Here is a 24,513-nt window from a genome sequence, read left to right on the forward strand (position 1 = left end):
TGTATTGTGGTAATTACTTTTACCACTGTTCTACTACTGTTCTTCATTTAAAGATTTAATTTTTATTTACCTTTATTTAAATCATCCTTTGTTAATAATGTTGTTTCTTTGGATGTTGGTAAGGAGCCTCATAATTACAAAATCTACACCACATGGTACAGTTACTAATGTCAACCAAGATCTTTATGTTGTACAGTTAACAATACATATTGAAATATTTGTATTATTAATAAAACATATACCACAATTTTATTTGATGGGTAATCTTCATTATCATTTGTTTAACTGTTCAGTAGCTCTGATTTCCTTGAAAATTGGCAATCTTACTATTCGCTTTACCAAGTATGGATTAGACATGTAATATGGTATATTCTTAATTCATTAGATGTGATGAATCAGAGTACAATGTATGGATTTCATCACCATTTGTTCAGAGATCAACGTACTATGCCCCAGAAGGTTTTAAATATTTTGAGATGAGTCTTGGATGAGGACATTGTAGTGCAACGAAAAACTTCAATATCTGACCTGTGTTGATTATTTTCTCCAGGTACTTCCAATGCCCAGCGGATAGCTCCGAATTAGCATATGATCCACCCATTGTTATGAATGCAGCCACTTTAAATTACTGCCAAAAGGAGGCCTGGTGCAAAATGGCATTTTACCTTCTCTCCTTCTTCTACTACCTTTACTGGTAAGTGGAATCATTCCCACAAGAAATGTGCACATACATGTAAAAAAGGCAACGGAAGTCATTTAGAAGTATCAAGCATTGGAAAAGTCATTAGCTTTTACTGGGGACACTGGGGCACAGAGCTATTGTCTTTGCTAATGTTATTTGCCATATGGTTGCCTTGCTTGCAAGGTGACCACCTTGGAATGAGTTTTCAATTGCTATAAGAAAAAAAAATCAAGATGGCCACTTTTATTGTGTATGCCTGGGCAGCTTTTTTAGAATTGTTTAAAATTTTTTAAAGGTTTTTAATGGCCACACACTGATAGAACAGTGGATGGGTCGTGAGCGGTCAACTGTTTAAATAAATAAGAAAGGGATCGTGAAACATGAGGGGGCAGGAAGGACAAAGAAAAAGGCACAGAGAGCAAGTGGCAAGCGGGTACTAGAGGAAAGCCAAATATTTAACTGAAGAGAGTGGTTCTGTGTAAGGGGGAGAGTAGGGGAGCAACTAGAAAGGTGTAAAAAGGACAAAGTGCTAAAGGCATGCATGTACTGAAGCAGATACATATATTTACATAAGAGAGTGGGGAGCGAGCAAGGGAAGGAAGTAGCATGGAAAAAGAGAGAGAGAAAGAGAGAATAATCCCTCATACATTGCATTGCAAGGGTCTGATGTCAGCAGTGGAAGGATATAACTTATCCAATCAAAACATGGTGAGACTGAAATGCTCTTTGAGCAGGACAAATGCAGGGACAGAGAACAAAGCCATTGAATGATGAGTGGAGAACTTAGATTTGCAAGGAAGCCACTGAATCATGAGCAAGGGGCGAATCTAAAGACCACTCTATGTCTGCATTGGCGACAATAAGTATAATGCCAACAGACGACTAAAGATGTCTATAGGCTAAACCAAGAAAAGTGGAAAAATGATTAACCACATGTTCCTTAAAGCTTTTTTGCTCGAGTAGGTGTACCCTAATTAAGGAGTCAATCAGGACCCAGTCACACATGCACACACAATTAACTTTTTTTATTACCTGTTTATTTTATTCTCTTTCCACACACTCTCTCTATCATCTACATTTAATTATCATGGGTTTGTCTTCGAACCACCAACGTGTACCTTCGCTCTTGCTGGCACGTGGTGGCACCAGCTGTATAATATTTGTAAGATACATCCTTGGCTCACATTTTCAGCTGTTAAAACTCATATTATCACTTTGATTTTTCACGTCCTGATTACTGCTCGATGCTCCTCGGACCACCTGCTAATTCTATCATTGTGTGAGCTTTTTCCGTGTACTTACGTCCCCATTCTTCTTGCATTTCTCGGCTAAAATTGGGTCAGGTCAGTGGGCATACTGTGAAGGGTAGCGTCTACTTTACTTTAATAATTTTTCTCTAAAAAACAAAAAAGTAATAGTTGTCTAACATGCTGTCCTATTGTGAAGTGCCTTGGCTGAGGGACAATGCGTGTCCATGTGCTCTGCCACACTTTGTGCTATAGAAAGGAAATGTAATGCATATATATATAGTTTGTTTTAAAAATCCTGTAGGGTCAAGAAGTGCTTACTCGCTGTCATTATCAGTATCAAGAAGGGTAATCATGAATATTTCCCATGAAATATATCAGTAGCTAAAAACACCGCTGAAATGGTTTTGTGCAGTGTTGTTTCTTCTGCCAATATAGTTCTTTCTAGCATTGCAGGCAAAAATACGTTTCTACCGGTGAAATGATTGCGCATTGAAAGGGCAGATAAACAGTACACCTAGAAGAAGTATAAAAGATAACAAATGGAAAGTTAGGTGGAATAGCTGAAGCCATTTATGAGGAAAAGCAAGGGGCATAAGTGAATAAAAGTGGTTATTTCTTCCAAAACATACCCTCACACACAATTCTTCACCACCCAAAATGTAATAACATTTAAATTATGTTGTACGTTTTCTAATGATCTTAACTCATGGATGTAGATGCCTGTGGACTGGTTTCTAGTCCATTAACTGAGATAAGAGAGTCGATTGACTTACCAAGCAGCCCATTGACCAATTTTGTAGTAGGGTGGAGCAGGCTTCACCTGGAGATGAAGCTAATATACCTGTAGACAGAGTGGTTACTGTAGGCTCCACCTGTGCTGGTACATATATTATTGTACCTCCAGCTGTAGTTGGTAGCTGTTTGCAGGATATAGTACCCACAGGTCAATTGGAACCCAAGCTCCTGGGTCCCCTTATCAATATTTTATCATGGAACATTGCAGGTCTAAAGAAAAACTTAGTAAATCCCGATTGGAACAATTTTATTAATACCTTTGATATCTGTATGTTTCAAGAAACGTGGTGCCTATCCCCTGAATATATGAATGGTTACTCTACATTCTATGTTCCGGCTGTCTCACTGGGAAGAGGCCGCCCCTCTGGTGGGTTACAGATTTGGGTGAAAACATCTCTGAACTGCCGTGTTATTTCTAACAAACACATTTCTAACGACATCTTGCACATCACTTTAAAGAATAGTTTAGGGGGCTATACTTACGAAATTTTTTGCATTTATGCTAGAGGTCTTCAGGGAGGGCTTCTTTCCCCAATACTGGAATTATTGGATGTGGAGTTGTCAAAACTCCCGACCAGTTCTAAAATACTGGTCGGGGGGGATTTCAACTGTACATTCGAACCCCTAGATGTGGAAGAGGTACTAGGTCCGAACGTTGTGGAAGGTAGACTAGGCATACCCCTGCTAAATCTTAACCCAATTAAGAAATGGTCATCAAGAGTTATTCAGCTGAACGCCCTGGTGCTTGATCATAACCTCTGGGCCTTAAATGGCCGTACAAAATCAGATCGCGCAGGTGCCATGACCTTTAACAGGGTGGGGTGCCCCTCTCGCATCGACTACATCCTTTTAGATGCACGCTCATGGCCCGACGTAATAGACATGGTGGTTAGGGAGTCCTCCTATAGTGACCACAACCCCTTATGTATGCAGCTTAGGTGGGTATGTGGCCGTGAACCTAGTCGGGTAACTGAGATGCTAACTAAAGAAATCTTCCCTGTAAATAATAATAGGAAGCTAAAATGGAATGTAGTCAAATGTGATGAGGGGAAGCTCCAAAATATTACGGATTTAGTATCCAAAGAAATTAGTAGTTTGACAGCTTTGCCCCACTCTGAAGTTAAGGTAGTCGGTCCTAGTTTGTTGGTATCCTATAGTAACCTAATAAGTAAAATAGGAGCCCATTTTTGTAAGAAGCAACCGGCAAAACCAGGCCTTAATGGTTTTAAAACCACAAGTAACCCATGGTACACGAGTAATTGTAGAACCAAGAGGAAAGCAATAACCAAAGCAATACAAAGTAAGGACTCTGTGGCCGTTCGGGCTGCCAGGAAAGATTATACAAGAAGTATAAAATCCGCAAAACGAGCCTGGGAGGAAGAGCACTGGCAACAGCTTAAGGAAGCAGCACGTGGGAAAAATGCTGTTACTTTTTGGAAATTAATCAACATTTTAGATAGCAAGGGTGCAGGAATGATTTTAAATTATATTACGGAGCAGGAATGGTATTCTCATTTTTTAAAGCTGTACTGCGAGGATAATTTGGACAGCTCGCTACCACAATTAGCTAATACCCCTGGAAACATGCTCTGTGAAACTTTGATCCATAATATGGATCCATTTTCGCAGAGAGAAGTATTAGATGCTATCTCTAAACTATTGCCCGGGAAGGCCCCAGGCCAAGATGGCCTTCCAGGGGATATGTTAAAATATGACCCAAATGTATGGGCTAAGTATATTTCGTGTCTGATGAACTTGATCCAGGCTGGTCACCCTGTTCCAGACTCCTGGAAAGGCGCTGAGGTGATAACTATTTTTAAAAAGGGCGAAAGGGATGACCCCTCTAATTACAGACCAATAAGTCTGATAGACACCATTCAGAAGGTGGTAGGAAGGGTGATCATAAATCGCACAGAATCTTGGCTTATGGATAATAATATCTTGTCCCATTTTCAGGCCGGGTTTAGAAGTAATATAGGTGCAATAGATCAGGTCTTCAGATTTTGTGCAGTCTGTTGGAAGTCAGTGCTAATCATGAAGGGTAGTCTTTTTTTTTTCAGTTTAAGAAATTTTTATTGAGCATAAGGAAAGAAAACAAAATGATACATCATAATATCATAACATAAGGCAATGTAAAGTCAATAGGATATAATCATGAAAGACATTTTTTGCGATACAAAAAAAAGAAACTTGAAAGTATAATCATGTAATGGAATAAAACCATATAAAGAGGAAAGAAGGAAAAGAAGAAAGAAGAAAAGGGAGAAAGAGGAAGAGAGAAAGAGAAAGGAAGGAAGGGGGGATTAAGGGGGGGGGAGGAGAGGATAGGAAGTTGGAGAAAGGTAGCCAGATAAGATCAGATTTAATTTTTAAGGTGACAGATGTAGAAGAAGCAATAGCAATTCTGTGCTCATCACACACAAAATTCCACCATGTCTGTACAGACAGTTTAGAGTTATCCTTCCAGCAAGACAGGATTACTTTGTATGCAATAGCAATGAAGAGGTCAAACAATTTTGCATTATGAGAATGTAAGTCCAAAACATCAGATAGAGAACCTAGAAAAATATGCAATGAAGAAAACGGTTCAGATAAATGAAAAATACGCATACAGTATTTCCAAACTGATTTCCAAAACGAGATAACCCTTGGGCAATCAAATAATAGGTGTTTAAGTGTGCCTGGGTGAGATGAACAGGACCAACAAAGGGGAGAGGAGGAAGGGGAGAATTTGGAAATGCTTATAGGGGTGAACAGAGCTCTATGGTAAATGAAAAAAAGAGACTGAGTAATACGAGCCGAGACCGAAGTCTTAAACAGTTTGGACCATAATCGATCCCAAGTATCAATAGAGAACGAAAAAGAGAAATCAGTTTCCCAAGCAACTTCTATAACAGTTTTTGGTCTAGGACCAACATTCTCTAATAATAATTTATAAATTAAAGCAGCTTTGGGGATCTGTTGGATGAACAACGGGTAAAGAGGGGTGGAAGGGGTAAGGGAGGGAAGGTTGTCAAACGTAGGAAGGGTAGATAAGTGAGACGTAATGGCATGAATAATAATATCAAATTCATTACGGTGTTGTACAGATAAATCAAACTTAATACACATGTCCTCAAAAGAAATAATAGATGAACCTGAAAAGAATTGATAAACAAACATAATATCCTTTTCCTTCCAATACTTGAAGTAGAAAGATTTACCCTTGTATTTAAGATATTTGTTGTACCAAATACTGGAGGAAAGGAAAATTTGCAAGGGTGATAAATCTTTTGAAAAAACATTGTGTAGCAGGGTATGAGAATATTTTAGCACGGGGTACTGCGACAAAAATGAACAATTGGACATAAAAAGGGATTGTTGAAAAGTGAAATCCTTTAATAGAGATCTCTCAACTGCAATCCATCTGGGCAGCGGGGTATCAGTGAAATCAAACGCCAATGAAAAGGCTTGTTTTAGTAAAAAGGCCGAATGATATGATTGGAAGTCAGGGAATCGAACCCCCCCTTCAGATTTAGGGCGTAGAAGTTTTGGTAAGGAAATTCGGGGACGCTTGTTGTTCCATAAAAATTTAGAGCAGATGGAATTTAGTCTATTAAAGTACAATTTAGGGATTTTTACAGGAAGCATGGAGACAGTATATAATATGTGTGGAGAGACCATCATTTTGATGGTGTCTAGGCGACCCCACCATGAAAGGAAAAGAGGAGACCATGTCTGGAGGAGCGATTGAAGCTTCTGAGTAAGGGAGGTAAAGGTGAGTTTGAGTGTGTCACGTAGGGTGGAGGAAAACCAGATACCCAGATATTTGATCTTGGAGGGACACCAAGCAAAATCAGTGGAATCAAACATATACTGATAACAGGATGAGTTAAGGGGCAGAACTTCTGTTTTGGAAAGGTTAAGTTTATACCCAGAAACAGATGAATAGAGGCGAACCTCTTCCAAGAATGGGGGGAGGGATGAAACAGGGTTGGCCATATAGACCAGAACATCATCAGCATATGCCGAGATTTTTGTCTCAATCGAGGACTGGTTGAATCCCTGGATGAGGGGGTTGGAGCGGATTTTAATAAGGAAGGGCTCAAGGCAGAGAATAAAGAGTAATGGGGAGAGGGGACAACCTTGTCTGGTTCCTCTAGATAAGGGGAAAAACTTAGAGAATTGATTGTTAACAAAAACACTAGCACGAGGAGCAGAATAAAGGAGTCTAATTAAGGAAATGAATTGGGGGCCAAAACCAAACCAATGTAAAGTCTTAAACATAAATTGCCAGTTAATTCGATCAAATGCTTTCTCTGCATCTAGGGAAAGGGCAGCAAGAGGAGCCTTAAAACGGTTGCTATGGGAAATAATATTGGTAAAAACACGGGCATTGTCTGCAGCAAGTCTTCCTTTTACGAAGCCAACTTGATCAGTCGAGATTAATAGAGGTATAAGGGATTCTAGACGGGCAGCTAAGATTTTGGCAAAAATCTTACAGTCGTAATTAATGAGGGATATGGGGCGGTAATTTTTGCAAAGGGAATGATCCTTATCCGGTTTGGGAATTATGACTATAAGGGCATCTAAAAATGAACCCGACGCTTTGGCATTTGCAATGAAAGAATTAAACAGCTGTAAAAGTTGGGGAATAAAAATGGAGTGCAAGTTGGCATAAAATTCGATAGGGAGACCATCTGGACCAGGGGCTTTCGCTTTTTTAAGGGAGGTAATAGCCTTGAGTATTTCCTGAGGTGTAATGTCAATTTCTAACTGTTGAAATTCAGTAGGAAGTGACGGAGGGGGGGGAAGGCCTTCAAAGAAACGAGAAAGGTCCTCATCTCCAGGCCGTGTATCGTCTGTATATAAGAGTTTATAATAATTATGGAAAACCTGTGCAATTTCCTCATCAGAGGAGACCTTGGTGTTAGTGTCTTCATTAAGAATAGAGCCAATTGATTTGCGTTCAGATTTGATTTTAAGGTAATTAGCCAACATTTTCCCAGCCTTATTTTGACCCCCATGAAATTTGGATTTAATCTTTAACAGGGTGTTGCAAGCTTCAACTGTGGCAATTTGATTAAGTTCAGATTTGGCTTTAATAAGGAGATGAAGAGAGTCAGGGTCCTTGGAGGAGAAGTACGCATGTTCCAGGGTCTTAATAGTGGCGAGTTGGGCAGTGTATTTGGCCTTGTTAAGTTTCTTCTTCCTAGATACATAAGAAATTGTGAACCCTCTTAGTGCAGCTTTAAAAGCATCCCAATTGTTCGAAACTGATGTGTCTTGGGGTTGATTGAGGGAGAAGTACTCAGAAATAAAACTCTTAACTTTAGTCATGAATTCCGAATCAGAGAGAAGGTAAGTGTTAAATTTCCAGCGACTGAAAGAGGTGGTAGTATGGGACATGTCAAAAGTAGCATACACAGGTGCATGGTCTGAAAGAAAAATAGAACCAATTTCCGATTTTTGGATAGCAGGGAGAAGAGATTTACTGACCAGAATGTAATCAATTCTGGACCTGGTATGGTGTACATTAGAGTAGAAGGTATATTCGAGTGAATCAGGATTGCATGTTTTCCAAACGTCAAAAAGGGGACGGGAGGCAATTGCAGATTGGAAAGCTTTGTGAGTCTTATCCGGGTGGAATTTGGAGGAGGATAATCTATCCGAGAATGGGTCTAACCATTGGTTAAGATCACCAGCTATGACAACATTAGGGCAGTCAATAGAGGAAATGAGGATTTTAATATCATTCCAGAATGTAGGGTCAGGACGGACAGGACCATATATATTAAGTAGCACCAAAGTTTTACTTTGTATAGACACTTTTGACATAACCCAACGTCCCTCAGCATCCGACTGGGAGGACAAAATTTGAACATCAAGACCTTTACGGAATAAAATAGCCACACCCCCTTTTTTATCAATCGCAGGAGAAAACACCACTTGACCCACCCAAGCCCTTTTGAGTTTCAGTGATTCAACATCTGAACAATGCGTTTCTTGGAGAAAAGCAACCTGGGCATTCAATTTGGACAAGTGGGACAGTACCTTTTGACGCTTGACTGGGTTACCAAGACCACGAACATTCCACGTTACGAAGTTACACATGATGGGAGGTAAGGGAGGAGGGTAACAGTTGGGTCCGGTACACTGCAGGTAAGGAACTAGAGGGAGATACAAGGAAGACATACATATTAGCAATAACCAACGGGCAAATGCAGGAGAACAAAATATGAAGGAACATCACAGTCCATATAGCGAAGTAAGGATAACCATGAGGAATACTAGAGAATACAAGATACAAGACAAGGAGGGGAATAAAGAGAATAACTGAACATGAATGAGCAAAAAATATGCAACATTGGCCTGTGAAAAGGGAGAGAAAGAGAAGAGAGGAAAAGAGAAGGAAACATCTAAGAAACAGATCAAGGCAAGGATGCCAGACCTGAGAAATAAGAGAAGAGCTAAGTAAAGGAAGCATGGAGACGCCAACGCGGGCGCCTAGCCAGCAAAGCTAGGAAAACGCGGGAGAGTAGGTAAGACATAATCAATGAAAAGTGAAGGGTTTTAGTAAAATAGGACAGGAAGGAAACCAGGACAAGGCCACAACAGTCGTCAAGACATTTGAAAAGCAATTTCAAAAAATAGATGAAAGTTAGTCTCAGTCATTGGTATCCATCGTCGGTAAAGAGACGGTGAGAAGAAAGTCTCGAAGCTTCTGAGGATCCTCAAAGGTGCGGGTGCGACCATTATGAGTTATTTTGCAGAGGCAAGGGTGAAGAATGCCATATTGGATATTGAGCTCCCTCATGCGAGGACGTAGATTGAGGAATTCCTTACGACGTGCATTAGTAGCATTCGAGAGGTCTTGAGATACATAGATGGTGTGTCCCGACCATATGAGGCGACGTTTTGCCCTTGCAGCCTTAAGGACAGTCATCAATTCGGTGAATTCCAGAAACAACATAATGATACCTCGGGGTTTGGCCGGGTTGGATGTCGGGCGACCCAGACGGTGTGCACGTTGGATGTTCAGTGGGATAGATTCAGGTGTAAGGTCCAAAATTTCGTAGAGTAGCTTGCGGACGAAGGTCACCATATCACCCTCCCCATAGGATTCCGGAACACCATAAATTCGGAGGTTGTTTCGCCTGTTACGGTTTTCAAGGTCCTCAGTGTGAAGTTTCAGCTGCTGTATCTCTTTTTCAAGAATAGGGATTTTTGTAGATACATCCTGGACATCACTAACACGCTGTTCTAGCTGTAGGACTTTGTTTTCCATGACTACCCATCTTTCTTCAATCTGCTTGAGCTTCTCATTAGTTGCCACCATAAACGGTTGTAAACCACGAACCTCTTCTAAAATGGAGTCAAGCACCGGGTTTTGAGAGGTGCGAATTGGGGACGGAGGGTCATTCTTGGGGCGTTTTGGTTTTGTTCCGGTGACAGACGCTCTCACATGACCTGCGTCCTGAGACATGGTGCCACCAGAGGGGCAAACTAGGAGGACCACAGGAGTAGGAGCCAAACCAAATATTAAAAGTTATGAGACCCTTAAATTAATGTATAGTGAACACTTGGTAGAAGAGGTCCTGAGCGGGGTGACATGAGGCAGTGAAGAAGCACAAATTCCAATCTGTAGGACAGGCGTCTAGATGCAGTAAAAGTCAGAGAGTCACAGCCAAAAAACCAACCAGAGATGTAATGAGGAAGAAAGCAGCAGAGCGTCCATATAGGTTGGAAACCATGTGGTTATTAGTTGAGCAACAAAGGGTTATTGAGGACAAAAATGCAAGTATAGAACAGGTGCGCAGGCATCACCTCAAAATGGCCGCCTATATGCAGTGCTAATAGATAGAGATAAGCTGAGGGGAATTCTGGCGCCAATATGCATGGAAATGTAGAGGAAGCAGTTTGCGCGGTATTCAAGACATACCTTTCCCAAAGTTGACCTGTGGCAGCATCATAAGCATATGGACGATGGTAAAATCGCCAGAAACGCGAGCGCGGCGGCACAAAATGGCGGCCGCTCGCGTCTCCGTACTCAGAGAGATGTTGCAGCGGAAAAAGACGTCAAAGCTGCAAGTTGAAATGCCGCCGCCGCTCGCAAAGTACGGGGACCATGTTCCGCCGTACGAAATTATCTTTTCCTGGTGTCCGTAGACGGAAAATGTGTAGAAAACCAAGTAGAAGTCCCGCGTTGACACGGAGCTCAGCCGGGAAGCGCCATATCACGTCGGCGCGTAAGCCACGCCCCCCATGAAGGGTAGTCTATACTTGGCTTTTATAGACTTGAAGACAGCATTCGACGTCATCCCACGGACTAAGCTTTGGTCGGTCTTATCTGATATGGGTTTTCCTAGTTACCTTCTACAATTTATTGTTAAACTTCATGATGGAAATTATGCCAGAATCCGCTGGGGATCTCAGGGTCAACTGACTGAGAGGATTCCGGTAAACAGGGGAGTGAGACAGGGGTGTGTGATGGCTCCAACCTTGTTCTCCCTCTTTATTAATGGGGTGGTAGACCATTTGAGGGAGGACCAGGCTGATGCCCCCACCCTTGCCGGTGAGAAAACACCTACTCTCCTGTTTGCCGATGACACTCTTCTCATGTCTAAATCCCCTATGGGTCTGCAGAAACTGCTTGATCGGTTTTGCAGCTTTTGTAAAGAAAGAGGGTTGACAATAAACACTTCCAAAACAAAGTTGATGGTGTTAACCTCGAAAAAGCAACATAGGAAGGTTAACCTCTTGTTGAATGGCACCGCGCTGGAGGTGGTTCAAGAATTTGATTACCTAGGAGTTAGACTTTGTAATAATTTGAGTTGGTCTGCCCATATTACTAAAATGGTTTTAAACCTTAAAAGGGTGGCAGGAGTGATTCTCAAAAACCAGCAACGTTCCATTAGCAGACCCATAGCCCCTACCCTGGCAGTATACGAAGGGAAAGCTCTGTCGGCGGCAGTTTATGGTTCAGAACTTTGGGGTGCGGAAAATACAAAAGCTTTAAAAGTGGCGGAAAATAAGTTTATTAGAAATATGGTTTCGCTACCTTTATCGTCCCCCTTGAAACCCTTATTTTTAGACCTGGGCAAAAAATCAATAGTAGATCTGGTGCAAATTCGCCCCTTGTTATTTTGGGTTCGTCTTAGAAGGACCCCAGAACTCTCTAACTATGCCATGGTTTTGGATGAGTTGATTGGTTTGAATGTAGCCAACAAAATCAAATGGTTGAATAATCTAAAGAGGCTCGTGAAAGCCATAGGTTTGGAGGAGAGTTGGATCTCTCAAATGCCACCCCCAAAAACAATTGTAAAGAAACTATATTGGGATTGGGTTGTTGCAAAAGATCTTAGGAACCAAAATTGGGGCCACTTAACCAACTCCTTCCTTGAACATAAGCCCCTTGGAAAATTGGAGCCCTTTTTGGATTTTATCCAGGTCCCTCGAGATAGAACTTTGTTTCTGGAATTCAGATACGGCATTTTACCTCTTAACACATTCAAAGAAGGTTGGAAGGGATATAGCGGTACAGGGGTTAAATGTCCAGGTTGTCCCTGCCCGAAAGAATCATTAGGACACTTCCTATTTGCTTGTGTAGCCTACAAAAAACCTAGAGATAGGTGGTTGAAACCTGTTTGTAGGAATTTAGGGGTGAGGGAACATAGATTAGCCATGCGTATTTTACAAACAAATGTCAATTCAATGCATATGATTTGTGGGGTGGCTAAATATGTGGCGAATGCTTGGTTCATTAGGTCAAAATTTTTGCCCATTGTCTGAAATTATTTTTATGTTAATATTCTGTTTACTGGTGGAAAATTTTAATTTTTGTGTATAGCTTATTTTGGATATTGTGTGTTGTACTTTTATGAAACTTGTTTCGAATAAAGTATGTATGAAAGGAAAGATAAGAGAACTGCATTTTACAAATGATGACTGGACCGGATCTGCATAGCCTGCATCCACTACATGAGCACTTTGTTGACTTTCAAGCACTTTAAAGTTGGAAAGGACTGTTTGGCGCCAAATACAGTGACTGTTTCAAGATATGAATGATCCTCATTGAGGCACAGCACTCTGACTACTTTCTGCACTGAAATCATATTGTGTAGTGCACTCAAAGGGTGTAGTTAATTTTGTTCTGTAATCGACAACCACATGTGGGCTAAAAGTAAAGGGGAGCCAAAGCGGGATATGCCAAATGTGACAAGTAAATGCAAAAGAAATTTAATTCAAAGCATAGAAGAAGGGACAACATAATTGCTAAATAGATGGATCTGTAGACATACATCACCTCTAACTGGTATGCAAAAGGCAAAGTGCTCCAAGAACCACCTTTTTGTACTTTTTTTTCGCAAACCTCAAAATGTTGCTAGTTTTTATTGTGTCTGGTAGATTATTGGTTCTTGTGGGAAAGGGCTTAAATTACCCAAACGCAGCAAAATTCCATCAGGTGGAGCACATTAGTCAAAAAGTTTTGAATTCGTTCTGCGATTGAAATTATACCAACATTCAAAAGTCAGCATAAACATCTTAGTAAACAGACTAAGTGTTCAGACTCAAATGTCAATGCACAAGCCAAGCAAAATGTTAGCTTTGAGCATTGTTAGAGAATTCTTATTTGTTGCTGTTTGATGCGTCTGGCTACTTACTGTTCCCTGGTTATGTTATTATGCACTTAGGTAGAGCACACTTTCACTAGGGATGGTATCCTGGCGCTGAGCATGTGCGAGCCAAGCCAAGCCTAAGGCACAGTAGGGCTAATCAAAAAGCCAGTTCTTGATCTTCTTGTGGAAGTCAATAGGTGAGAAGGAGGCTCTTAAGTGTAGTGGCAGGTCATTCCATGCGTTAGGAGTGATGTAGGAGAAGGCTCAACTGTCAGAACTAGTTTTCTGTTCGCATGAAGTGAAGTAACTGTAAAACCATGCGTTGCAGAGTTGCTGTCTCTTGTGTTTTTGTATTGTTTTAATAAATAACCAATGGTATTGTTTATTGCTTTTTGACATTTTTCTCTCTATGCTAACATGTTAGTGCAACACTTATTCTCCAAATCAGTAACCTAACCCAGCTGCTCATGGTATACAAACACATTTCTTACTCAGTGATTCCAAGTTCAAAATTACTACTTCTTTGACTGTTTTCAAGTTTATTCATGTCAGATGTTAGTCGATCATCCATTGCTGGTGATAGCAAAGGCATTTACAGTTTAATAATATTAGAAGTGTTTTGTGCTTACTTTTAGGTTCTTTCAGACTGCCCTCTTCATCCATTGGTCTGGTTTGGTGTCATGCAGCCAATTACGGCATAGAACATGGGCAATTGGTCAGCCCATTTCAGCTCTTGGCTAATTTCACTGTGATTGATGGCATTCATCCTTTCATAAGGAGCACATCTACACACAAAGTAGTTCCCTATAGTGCCAGGGTCTAGTATTGTAATTTGTGCTTTTTGAGACTGAAGGAGATTCCCCAAAAATAAAGTTGTGCGACAACCATAAACAAAACACTCATTAATAAAGCCAAAAGTCTATCAACCAACACCATACTTATTGGCTTTTCCAATGCATGTTTGCACTTTGCGTTCTGTTTCCTATAATATTGTTGCCCCATTTTGCATGTGCCAATACAAGTATCGTAATACTAAGTAAAATGATCTGCTTCCTCTAACTTGATCACTTGCCAGTGGATCACTTTTTGCTTAGCATTGAAGGAAGCGGCCTTGCTGACTCTGCGCTGCTTTTTAAAAAAAAAAAATGTTTTAAGTGTAAGAACTCTTCGTGTGGGTCCAGGGCAGTTGTAGGTTACTTGTAAAGAAATGTTAGGGTGATTGGCGTTTACCACAGGTGTCTTGGGGCCACAGTGCCATAGCAATCAGAATGGATGATCAAACACCATTTTTGCATTTGACTTTCTCAATGGGGTGAACAAGTAGGGTTAACTCTACGAGTTATTGTAGAATTAGAAACAATGCATCACTAAAGCCAGCATTTAAATATTTGAATATCCAGACAATGTTTAACTTTTTAAAATAAAATGGGTTTATAGTGGGCACATAAATTAGTACGAATAGGTTCACCAAAGAAGCCCAGGTGTCTCAAGCCCCTTCTGAGCCAGAAAACAAACTCCAAGTTGTATTATTATAGGAACATCTTGCTTGACATTTGAAAGTTTAACATGGAACCCTTCAGCCATTGTTGCTCTATGGTAATTCTTGTGGTCACTTCGGTTCAATTCTGAAAGGCCCAGGTCTCTTCTCTCAAAATATAGGTTTGAGTAGCAGGATGATGGCAGCTTTACTGGTATACTTATGCATTTTGTTTATCTAGCATCTGGTGGTATAAAGGATATTAATAATAAAAATATGCTTCCCCAAGAAAATAATAATGTGCATGGCCTGTAAGAGAGGCTACCAAAAAACAATGTCAAACACAAGATCTCCACCCTCATGAGTCCTTGATACTTCCTTGTTGTCTACTTGTGACTCTGTAGCTGGCCACTTGTGACCACTGGGGGATATCATTGGTTGCTTAAGTCCTGAGCCCCACTGGACTCTAAGTTTGCAGGCAGTTGGCAAACAAGTGTGCTGGTAACCACTATTTGTCTGAGATGGTGTTTTCTCTTTTTTCTCTGGGGGCCCTGAATTCATAATCTATAGGTTGTGAGGCACAAGGAAACTGACAGCATCCCTAGGACTGAAAAGAAAACTCTGAACAAATGAAAAGAATCTCAGGAAGAATGGGAAAGTCAACCTCAAATCAGACAGAGTCCCCGGAGGAGCTCAGAAAGTATCTGTCTCACTTTCAAAACTAGGTGTTTCATACATATTTTTACATACCTAGTAAGACAAAATTGCAAGCTTACCGTGGCATGAGCACATACTGAACAAATCAGAGGTTTACACATCATAGATAAGTTTCTTTAACACAAAGCCATTTCCCTGGAGTCTCCAGTAGATTCTATGTAATTGTTATGTTATGTTATCCGGATTTATAGAGCGCGCAGATGCCCCAGCAAAGGGGCGTCCTGGCGCTAGAGCAGAACATAAAAACCGGACAGAGGGATAAAACACAACACAATATCAGCAGAACTAAGGGGCTAAGGGGAAAAGGAAGGTTTTGACAGCCTTCCTGAAAGCAAGGAGCCCCTCGATGGCACGAATATGGACAGGCAAGGAGTTCCATAGCTTGGCGGCAAGGACTCGGAAGGAGCGTCCGCCAATCCTAGATCTCTTAAAACGAGGAACTGTGGCAAGATGAAGAGCAGAGGACCTCAGAGAGCGAGCTGGGACATAGGGAGATATAAGTTGCTGCAGAATCTGAGGGGAAGAAAGTTTAAGGATTTTGAAAGTCAAAATCAAAGATTTAAACTTTATTCTCTGCGCCACCGGGAGCCAATGGAGATTGTAAATGGTTTTCCTAGCTGAGCAAAATTTGGGCAGGCCAACCAGAGCCCTGGCGGCCGCGTTCTGGACGCGTTGAAGACGAGAGAGCTCGGCCTGATTGACTCCAAGAAAAAGAGAGCTAGCATAATCTAATTTAGACAGGATCATGGCTTGCACAATAAGTTGACGAGTGGGAGCGTCAAAGTATTTAAAGGTAGACCGAAGTTGACGCAAGATCCCAAAGCAAGATGCAGCAGTCTTTTTAGTATGGATGGTGAAGCTCAATTGGGAGTCAAACCACACCCCAAGATTTTTAACTTCAGTAACAGGGATAGGGGTGGGGCCGAGCTCATGAGACCACCAGCTATCGCCCCACAGGTGAGTTTGTTTCCCCACAATGAGCACCTCGGTTTTCTTAGCGTTCAATTGCAGGAAATTGTCATTCATCCAGTGGGCCACGGATATAAGTCCCTCACGGAACTTAGCTGCCTCAAGGTCGGAAGCCCCACTAATCGCAACCGCCAGCTGAGTGTCGTCTGCGTAGGACACGATGGAGAGGTTCCCACGCATGGCGACATCAGCTAGCGGCTGAACATAAAGAGTAAATAAGGTGGGGCTTAGAGCTGATCCCTGTGGAACTCCCTGGGCAATCGCATGTGGTTTAGATTCGAAGGGGGGAGTGATGACCCTGAAGGAGCGATCAGATAGAAAAGATCTGAACCATTCAAGAGCCAACTTATCCACCCCAGCCTCAACCAGACGTTGGAGTAAAATGTCATGGGAGACAGTGTCGAAGGCGGCACAATTGCCATCTTAAAATGCATTACACATAATTTTACAATCGAACAACTGACCATACACAAAGTGTTTCTAGCAGTTTCTATGACGTTTCTGAAACTGCTGCAACTGTTAGCACAGCAAGAAATAGGCTTCATTCATCATAATACATACACTTGAAGGAATTAACCAAGTGTGTCACAGTATTCTGTGCTCTGCTGAGTTTGTAAAACATTAGTGAAAGAAGTCACATAAAGGAACTTTGATTGGGAGCAGTTTGTGTGGTTCATCAGAAAATAATGTCTTTGTCAAAATGTGGCATAATTAGATCACAAATTTAAACACAGTTATGAACCTATTTGGAAACTTGTTTTAAGTGCAAAACTATTAATTCAGCGGTTACAGTTATATTTCATCATAAAACCATTAACATTTTTAAATATTTTGTCTCACGAAATTACACATTTAAAAAAAACGTTTGCAAAAAATACAACATACCAGCAAGTGAGGTTGTTTAAACTAATTCACATTATCTTTTTTATGTTACACAGAAAGAAACTGAGTGCACATGTATTTGGCACCTTTTAAGGTCTGTTGTTTTAGTAACTACAAACTGATGTAATATAGATTCCTAATTTGTTAATTATCCTTATAATTTCCTCCCTCTGGTAAATGAAAATTATCACATCATCACAAACTCACAACATCGTTTAGAATCTTTCGGAATTAAAATTTTCAATATATCACATTCTTCAGCTTTTCTCCAATCCCGTTAAATTTCTTCTTCGATGATTCTTCTTGTCTTCTTCTGCTGTCGATGCACTTCATATTAAAACATATTCTAAAAGTAAGTCTATAAAATGTAAAGGTTGCATAAACACCTAATGGAACTAACAATACTACACCAAGTCAAATATCAACTACTTCTAACACCCATTTTTTCCCAACCACTAATTTATGACCAAATCTGATCCCAGACACCAGGTACTGTAATGGATAAACTCCTTGTGCAATATTAGTCAAATTCTTAATATAGCTACTAAAATTCTGAGACCTATCTGGTACATATGTACAGCATAGAGTCTTCATTACCATACAAGCACCTCCTTCTTTTGCTAAAAGTATGTCCAAAGCCATTTTATTCTGAATTACTATGCTTCAAATGGCAAGCATCTCTTCCTTAATACTAACTACAGCACATGCTGTGTTATTCACTAAACATTCTATTAAGAGCTTACTAATCTTCGCAAAATTTACAGCAAGTCTTGTAGAATAAATCAAGGCAGAGAAAACATCCTGATTCTTTTGCTCTACACCACCCTGCCTCATTCTACTATAAAGTAGTATTCAAACTATACATGTAATAGATTTTAGGAAACACTAATGTAAAATGACAGGTACCTGTCCAGCCCATTGGAAGTGTCAATTAAATAGTCTTGTTACATGTGTGATAAATACTTTTAAACACAGGATTAGCACATAAAAGGAAACACCTGTTTGCATAAAAAGTATATGTACATCTACTAAACTACAAAACTTGGATGTATTTGTGATTTCCTGATTACTGCATCTTCTTTAAAACTGATTTTCAATACTCCAGAACCTGGAGGTTTAACATTTTTTTATTATTATGTTCTCCATTAAAATGATGCTCTGCTTCAATTAGTTTGCACATTCTTCACATTATTACTTTTTATATTGGCATTGTGAAACTTTATAGGAAGTGGCGTAAACTCAGCTCCCCCAAGATTTGCAAAAACAGGCAACTCATCTATTGGGAGCTGTATTAAATTCCCCAAAAAGCCTCTAATGCCTTATTATTTAATAATATATTGATCAGGAATCAGCATAGGAGAAAGGTGATTGCATGCAAGTTACACCTTTAGAAACTGAAATCAGCAACATTCATGATCTCTATTATTCTTTAACAGCAACATGTAAGTATTTTCTAAATAATTATTCTTACAATTATTTGTAACATCTATTTCATCATGTTTAGTACTATTGTCATTAGCAGTGTTGGAGAGATTCACCCACAGGAGGAAATACGTATACTAGCAGTCCAGTAACAATAGCTGACATAAAAACGACTAAAACAACTTTGAAACCCGTACAAATCTTCTCTTTTCATTGACTTTTTCTCTTCTTATCTGTCCTTCAAAAAAAGAAGTCTTTCAAAATTTTCAAAAACAAAGTTCTTCAAAAATCGGTTAATAATTCTGCAACAGTCAACCGTTCTCTGTATTTTAGGATAACATATTCAGCATCCAAGATTTCTCTGTCTCTTTTTTTAACTAATGGTAGTTTGTCTGGATCTCCAAACAAAAATAAATCTAAGATTTTTCCAGGTAGTGTCTTCTGGTTCAATTGTTCACACATACGGACAATCAGGAGCTGTGCACTTCTTAATTGGCTTTCTTTACCTCATTGATTTACATTTTGCATTTCCCTCTGAATTTCTGCAGCACCCGCTTCAAGCTCTCCAGTAGCATTTTTTACTGGTTTCTTCAGCTACTTGTGAAACATCAAGTGCTGACTTACTTTGCACAACACTCGAGCCACCCCTAATTCATTGATAATTTGCACACCATGGCAAGTTAGTTTGGACCGAGCTACATGCAAATCAGTCTTGCTCCTCCCTGAACTGCACATAAGCAATCCAGGACCGGGTTTGCCCTAGTTGTGGACTTGTCAGCTGGTACAGCTTGGTTCCCATGACAAAGTGTGCACAGGACCAATGCCTGGGCGTACCCGTCCCACTTAGGGTGTTAGATCTGGGGGTCTCTAGTTGGCAATGGTATTCACCTTTGTTCAAATAGGGACCCTTACTTCTAAGCCCCCTTGGTAGCTTGGCCTGAGCAGACAGGCTTATCTTAGAGACAGTGTGTTAAACATTTGTGAATATACACAGTAATAGAGGGGAAACACTACAGATCGACACAACATAGGTTTTATAAAAATAAGTATTCTTTATATATACTTAACACAAGACCTCAAATGACATAAATCCACAATACTATACTTAAAGTTGATTTAAAGATGATTAAAGTTCCTTAGTTCAAGTTGGTGATGAATGCGACAAAGTACCTGCATGCGTAGCGCAAAGTGAACAAAAGGCTCGCAAAAGGGGAGATGCGTCGGTTCCGTGATCCGGAGGAGATGATGCATCGTGCCTCAATGCTTGCGCAGAGTAGGGGATGCGTTGTGATCCTTATCGGTGCGGAGGTGATGCGTAGATTCTCGGTCTGCGGGCCCATTTCGGTGCTCAAGATGGCGCCTTGATGCGATGCGATGATCCGGTTGCGATGCGAGAAGATGGCGCCCCTGATGCGACGATGCGATGATGATGCGTAGACGCCTTGGCAGCCTTGCGATGACTCTGTGCTTTGGAGTCACAACAGGCCCTGAGATACACTTCTCCGGCGATGCGATGACGACTCTCTCGATGGGGTCACGCTTCTCCGGTGATGCGACAGCAGGCAGCTTCGATGAACACACGCTTCCAGGGAGATGAGGCGAAGGCTTGCTTCTCCGGCGATGCAACTATTTCAGCTGCAAGCAGCGATACGCTTCCTCTCGATGTGTCGCGCTTCCAGCTCCCAGTGGCACGAAAATGCCTGGAGTCAGAATTCCCAGCAAAGACATTCAGAGGGGAGCTGGAGATGAAGTCTTTTGTCCCTGAGACTTCAGCAGGAGGCAAGCACAGTTCAAGCTCTTGGAGAATATTCTGTAAATGATTAAAGTCCTTTAAAAATTCCTTCTCCTTTCCTTGGCAATGAAACAACCACTGCAGGCCAACCCAGCAAATAGCACACTGGCAGAGGGGCAGTTCTTCCCCTTGGCAAAAGGTTTCTTGTTCCAAAAGTGATCTAATTTCTTGGGATCAAGGTCCCAATATTTAAACCCCAAAATTCTTTGTTCTCTGAAGGCAGAGAGGCCTCTGCCTAGTCCAAACCAGTTCCTGAGCACTTTGTTTACATGACTCTCTTCTTCCTTTCACTATGCAGGGCAGAGACATTAGCTGCCCCACAGGGGGTGGAACCACCACAGGGGAGGGGAGGTGTAGCTCTGGACCACTTTGTTGACATGATTCCTTCTCTCCTTTCGCAGGGCAGAGACATCAGACAAGCCACGGTAGGTGGAGCCAGCATTGTAGAGGGAAGACCCAGCCATATTCAGGTTCCAGGTGCAACTCCTCCCTCCCATCTAGATGCAGATCTCTCTATTCACCACTGGGCTGCCCCAGCCTGTGTCCTGGAATCCTCCAGCCCTGTCACTCACAAACCCAGACAAGGAATACACAACCTAGTAGAGGCAGGCCTGGACAGTTAGGCAAGAAAATACCTACTTTGTAAAAGTGGTATTTTCATTATCCTTCTTTTTTTTTGTTTTCAAATCGTCTTTATTGAATTATAAGAAATACAAAATACAAACAAGTATACATAACACAGAATATAATAATAAAGTAATATAAGTAAAGGAAAATAAAGAAAGATAATAATAAACTAGAGAAAATACCAATAACAATAAAATAAGTCCAAAATAAGTCCAAATCAATCATTACATACGTGGTAAGGTGCTCAAGTGCCTACCAAGTGCAGTCAGAGACTACTTATTGATCACGGATTGTAGGATCAGCAGTGAACATATATATATATATACCACGAGGAACCACATAAGGAAATAGTATGATGTCATACACAGTCCTAGCCAATATCAACAGCCTACTAAGGAATATGAATTGAGAGACATACAGATGTTACCACAACAGGTTGTAATCACGGAGGATCAAATGAGAATGATGAAGCGTCCAGGGATTTCCAGAGTTTTCGGTGAGTCTTACGCCATGGAGAAGTGTGAAGTGCGGGGTTGTCCGCTTCTCTGAGAAAGGACAGCCATTCCTGTCACACTCTAAAGGATACACCTTTGGCATTCTTCCAATTGCATAGTACGATTTTACAGGCTAAAGTAAGCATCAGATCCAGCAAGTATCGGTCGGTAACATTTTCTAGCGTCGGGTCAAGAACGCCTAATATAACATACGAGAATTTTCTGGGGAAATTGATGTTGAAGATGTGACCTATACATCGTTGTAAAGTAGGGCAGGTAAAGAGCATATGGGAGAGGTCTCCAACCACTGAGTTACAGTTCCAGTATGTCGGGCTTTCGCTTAGATGGAGTAAAAAAATAAAATTCTGGAGTCCAGTACGACCTATTTAGTAACATATACTTGGTCTGTGAAAGTATTAGGGATATTTTATTCACAAAAATTGTGCTGTGTATTTTGTCCCAGTCATAGGGGGTATTAGTGGAATTGGGTTCAGATGCCCACGTGACCTTGTATTTTTTATGCGTCTTAGGGGGTTGGGTAATAGGATTTTATAAATTTTAGAGACGGTGTGTCCTGATTTCAATATTAGGGATATCTGAGACACTAATGTTGGTTCGTAGGGTTTAATAGAACGAGCTGAGAGGAGAGATTTCAACTTCAGGAAGTAAAAAAATCCATTGGAGTTAAATTGTGTCGGTCCTGGAAGGTAGAGAAAGGTAAAGGGAGGGTCCCTGTAAAAAGGTCTTTTACTAGGTTTATTCCTTTATGAGACCAGTAATTCCAGTGGAGTATTTTACCATCAATCCTCAAAGAAGGGGTTCGCCATAGAGAGGCCACGTTAGACTTATTGACTATTAGTTTATATGGGGGATCTAACCTCTAGTATTAAGGAGGATGCATTGTGAGTGAGGTAGGTGGGAGAGATCCATGGTGAGGAGGGCAGAGAAAGGCATATTTTCGATGAGTGGCTTTTCTATATCAAACCACACTGGCGTATAGTCCGGATGTGCAAACAACCAGTTAGCTCCTTGCTTGTATAGAAATGCTGTTTGATAGTTCCTAAAGTTAGGTAGACTAAGTGTGGGGCGAAAATTCGTTCCGCTCGCGGAATTTGCGGATTTTCCGCAATTTCGCAATCCGCGAACCTCGCAAAATTGCAGAAAAATCTGCGAATCCGCGAGCGGGACGAATTTTCCATGAAGCACTTATAGGGTTACAGCAGGTGCCCAAGTTGAAGCTAATTTCTTTGTAAGCATTTACAAAATGATTACAAAGAAATTACCTTCAACTTGGACACCTGCTGCAACCCTGTAAGTGCTTCCTGAGCGGTGCCTCCAGAGTTCGTTGCCTACTTTCACCTATTCTCTGACCCTGCTCTGACCTGCGAAGCAGGGTCAGAGAATAGTTACAAGTATGGCATGAGGCTCCTGTCACAAAAATTAAACCTTAACAAGAAGCACTTACAGATATAAATAAAGCAGGTGCCCAAGTTGAAGCTCAAATTCAGTAACGTTTTAATCAGTCCAAAACATTAGTGAGCACGGTCGAGGCTGGGCAAGTGTGCTTGCCTTTAACCCCGTCTTTGCCGTCGAAAATTAGCTGTAATACTTCGGGGAGGTCTCTGCATCCATGAGTTTCTCGAGCGTGAACCCCGCGTAGTTCCTGTGGCCAGGAGGCTGCTTTCTCCTCATATGATGCCCTGCTCGCTCTCTGACCCTTTATACACAAGAGGCATGTGAACACGCATAGCAGCTCCGCCCGATCGGCCCTGCACCACACACCAGCGGTATGAAACGTCTTCCAGCCCTTTCCCCACTATGATGGACAGCTTCATCCATCATAGTGGCATCTTCATGGATAACTATGCAGGGCAGGATTCATTCTGGCGCGAGGATCCTGTCACAAAAATTAAACCTCAACAGGAAGCACTTACAGAAGAAGCAGGTGCCCGAGTTGAGGCATAAATTCAGTAACGTTTTAATCAGCCCAAAACATTAGTGAGCACGGTCGAGGCTGGGCAAGTGTGCTTTAACCCTGTCTCTGCCGTCGGAAATTAGCTGCAATACTTCGGGGAGGTCTTTGCATCCATGAGTTTCTCAAGCGTTAACCCCGTGTAGTTCTTGTGACCAGGTGGCTGCTTTCTCCTCATATGATGCCCTGCTCGCTCTCTGACCCTTTATACACAAGAGGCATGTGAGCATGCATAGAAGACCCGCCCGTTCGGCCCCGCACCACACACTAGCGGTAAGAAACGTCTTCCCGCCCTTTCCCCACTATGATGGACAGCTCACTCAAGGGACCTCGGCGCCTTTTGGCTCGGTGGCAAAGTTACAGGCACACATGGTCAGTGGAGACAAATCTTCTGACCCTTTACACAGCTGCAGTGTAGGAAAAGCACTATACATTTACCCAACGAGGTATCACTCACTGATTAGCCAGGAGAAAGTACTCCAGTTGAGTATGTGGAAAATGAGCCCGCATTACCATCGATGCCCAGGCTGCTGGCGCAAACCGCCTCTTAGTTCCCATGCTGAATAATTACCAAATAAAGAGACGGGCGCTGGAAGCAGGAATCAAGAACAGAGTTTTACTTCTCATGAGGAGAGCCAGTCATTTCGGACACGAAACACAGTGTCTTTCGGGAGGTGCTCTAACAAGTGAGCTGAGACTCTTGCTTTTATACTTTACAAGACATTTGATGGTACAATCAGGACAGTATGACGCAAAAGAAAGACATCCCTATAATCCTCGTGGTGATCCTACTCCACATACGTTCACAATGGGGACCCTTGACCTGCTGATAAGAG

At 41.4% G+C, this 24,513-nt stretch overlaps 1 protein-coding gene across 1 annotated transcript in view; it reads left to right on the forward strand.

The window, feature by feature from the left end:
* CNIH3 (cornichon family AMPA receptor auxiliary protein 3) overlaps positions 1–24,513 on the forward strand; it is an 831,126-nt gene that overhangs the window by 686,411 nt on the left and 120,202 nt on the right. Inside the window, exon 5 of the mRNA XM_086925137.1 lies at positions 551–694. Within this exon, the coding sequence (XP_086781263.1) occupies positions 551–694 (144 nt within the window). The remainder of the gene's footprint in view (positions 1–550; positions 695–24,513) is intronic.

The sequence above is a fragment of the Lissotriton vulgaris genome, chromosome 6, assembly GCF_964263255.1.
Source record: "Lissotriton vulgaris chromosome 6, aLisVul1.2, whole genome shotgun sequence".
NCBI lineage: Eukaryota > Metazoa > Chordata > Amphibia > Caudata > Salamandridae > Lissotriton > Lissotriton vulgaris.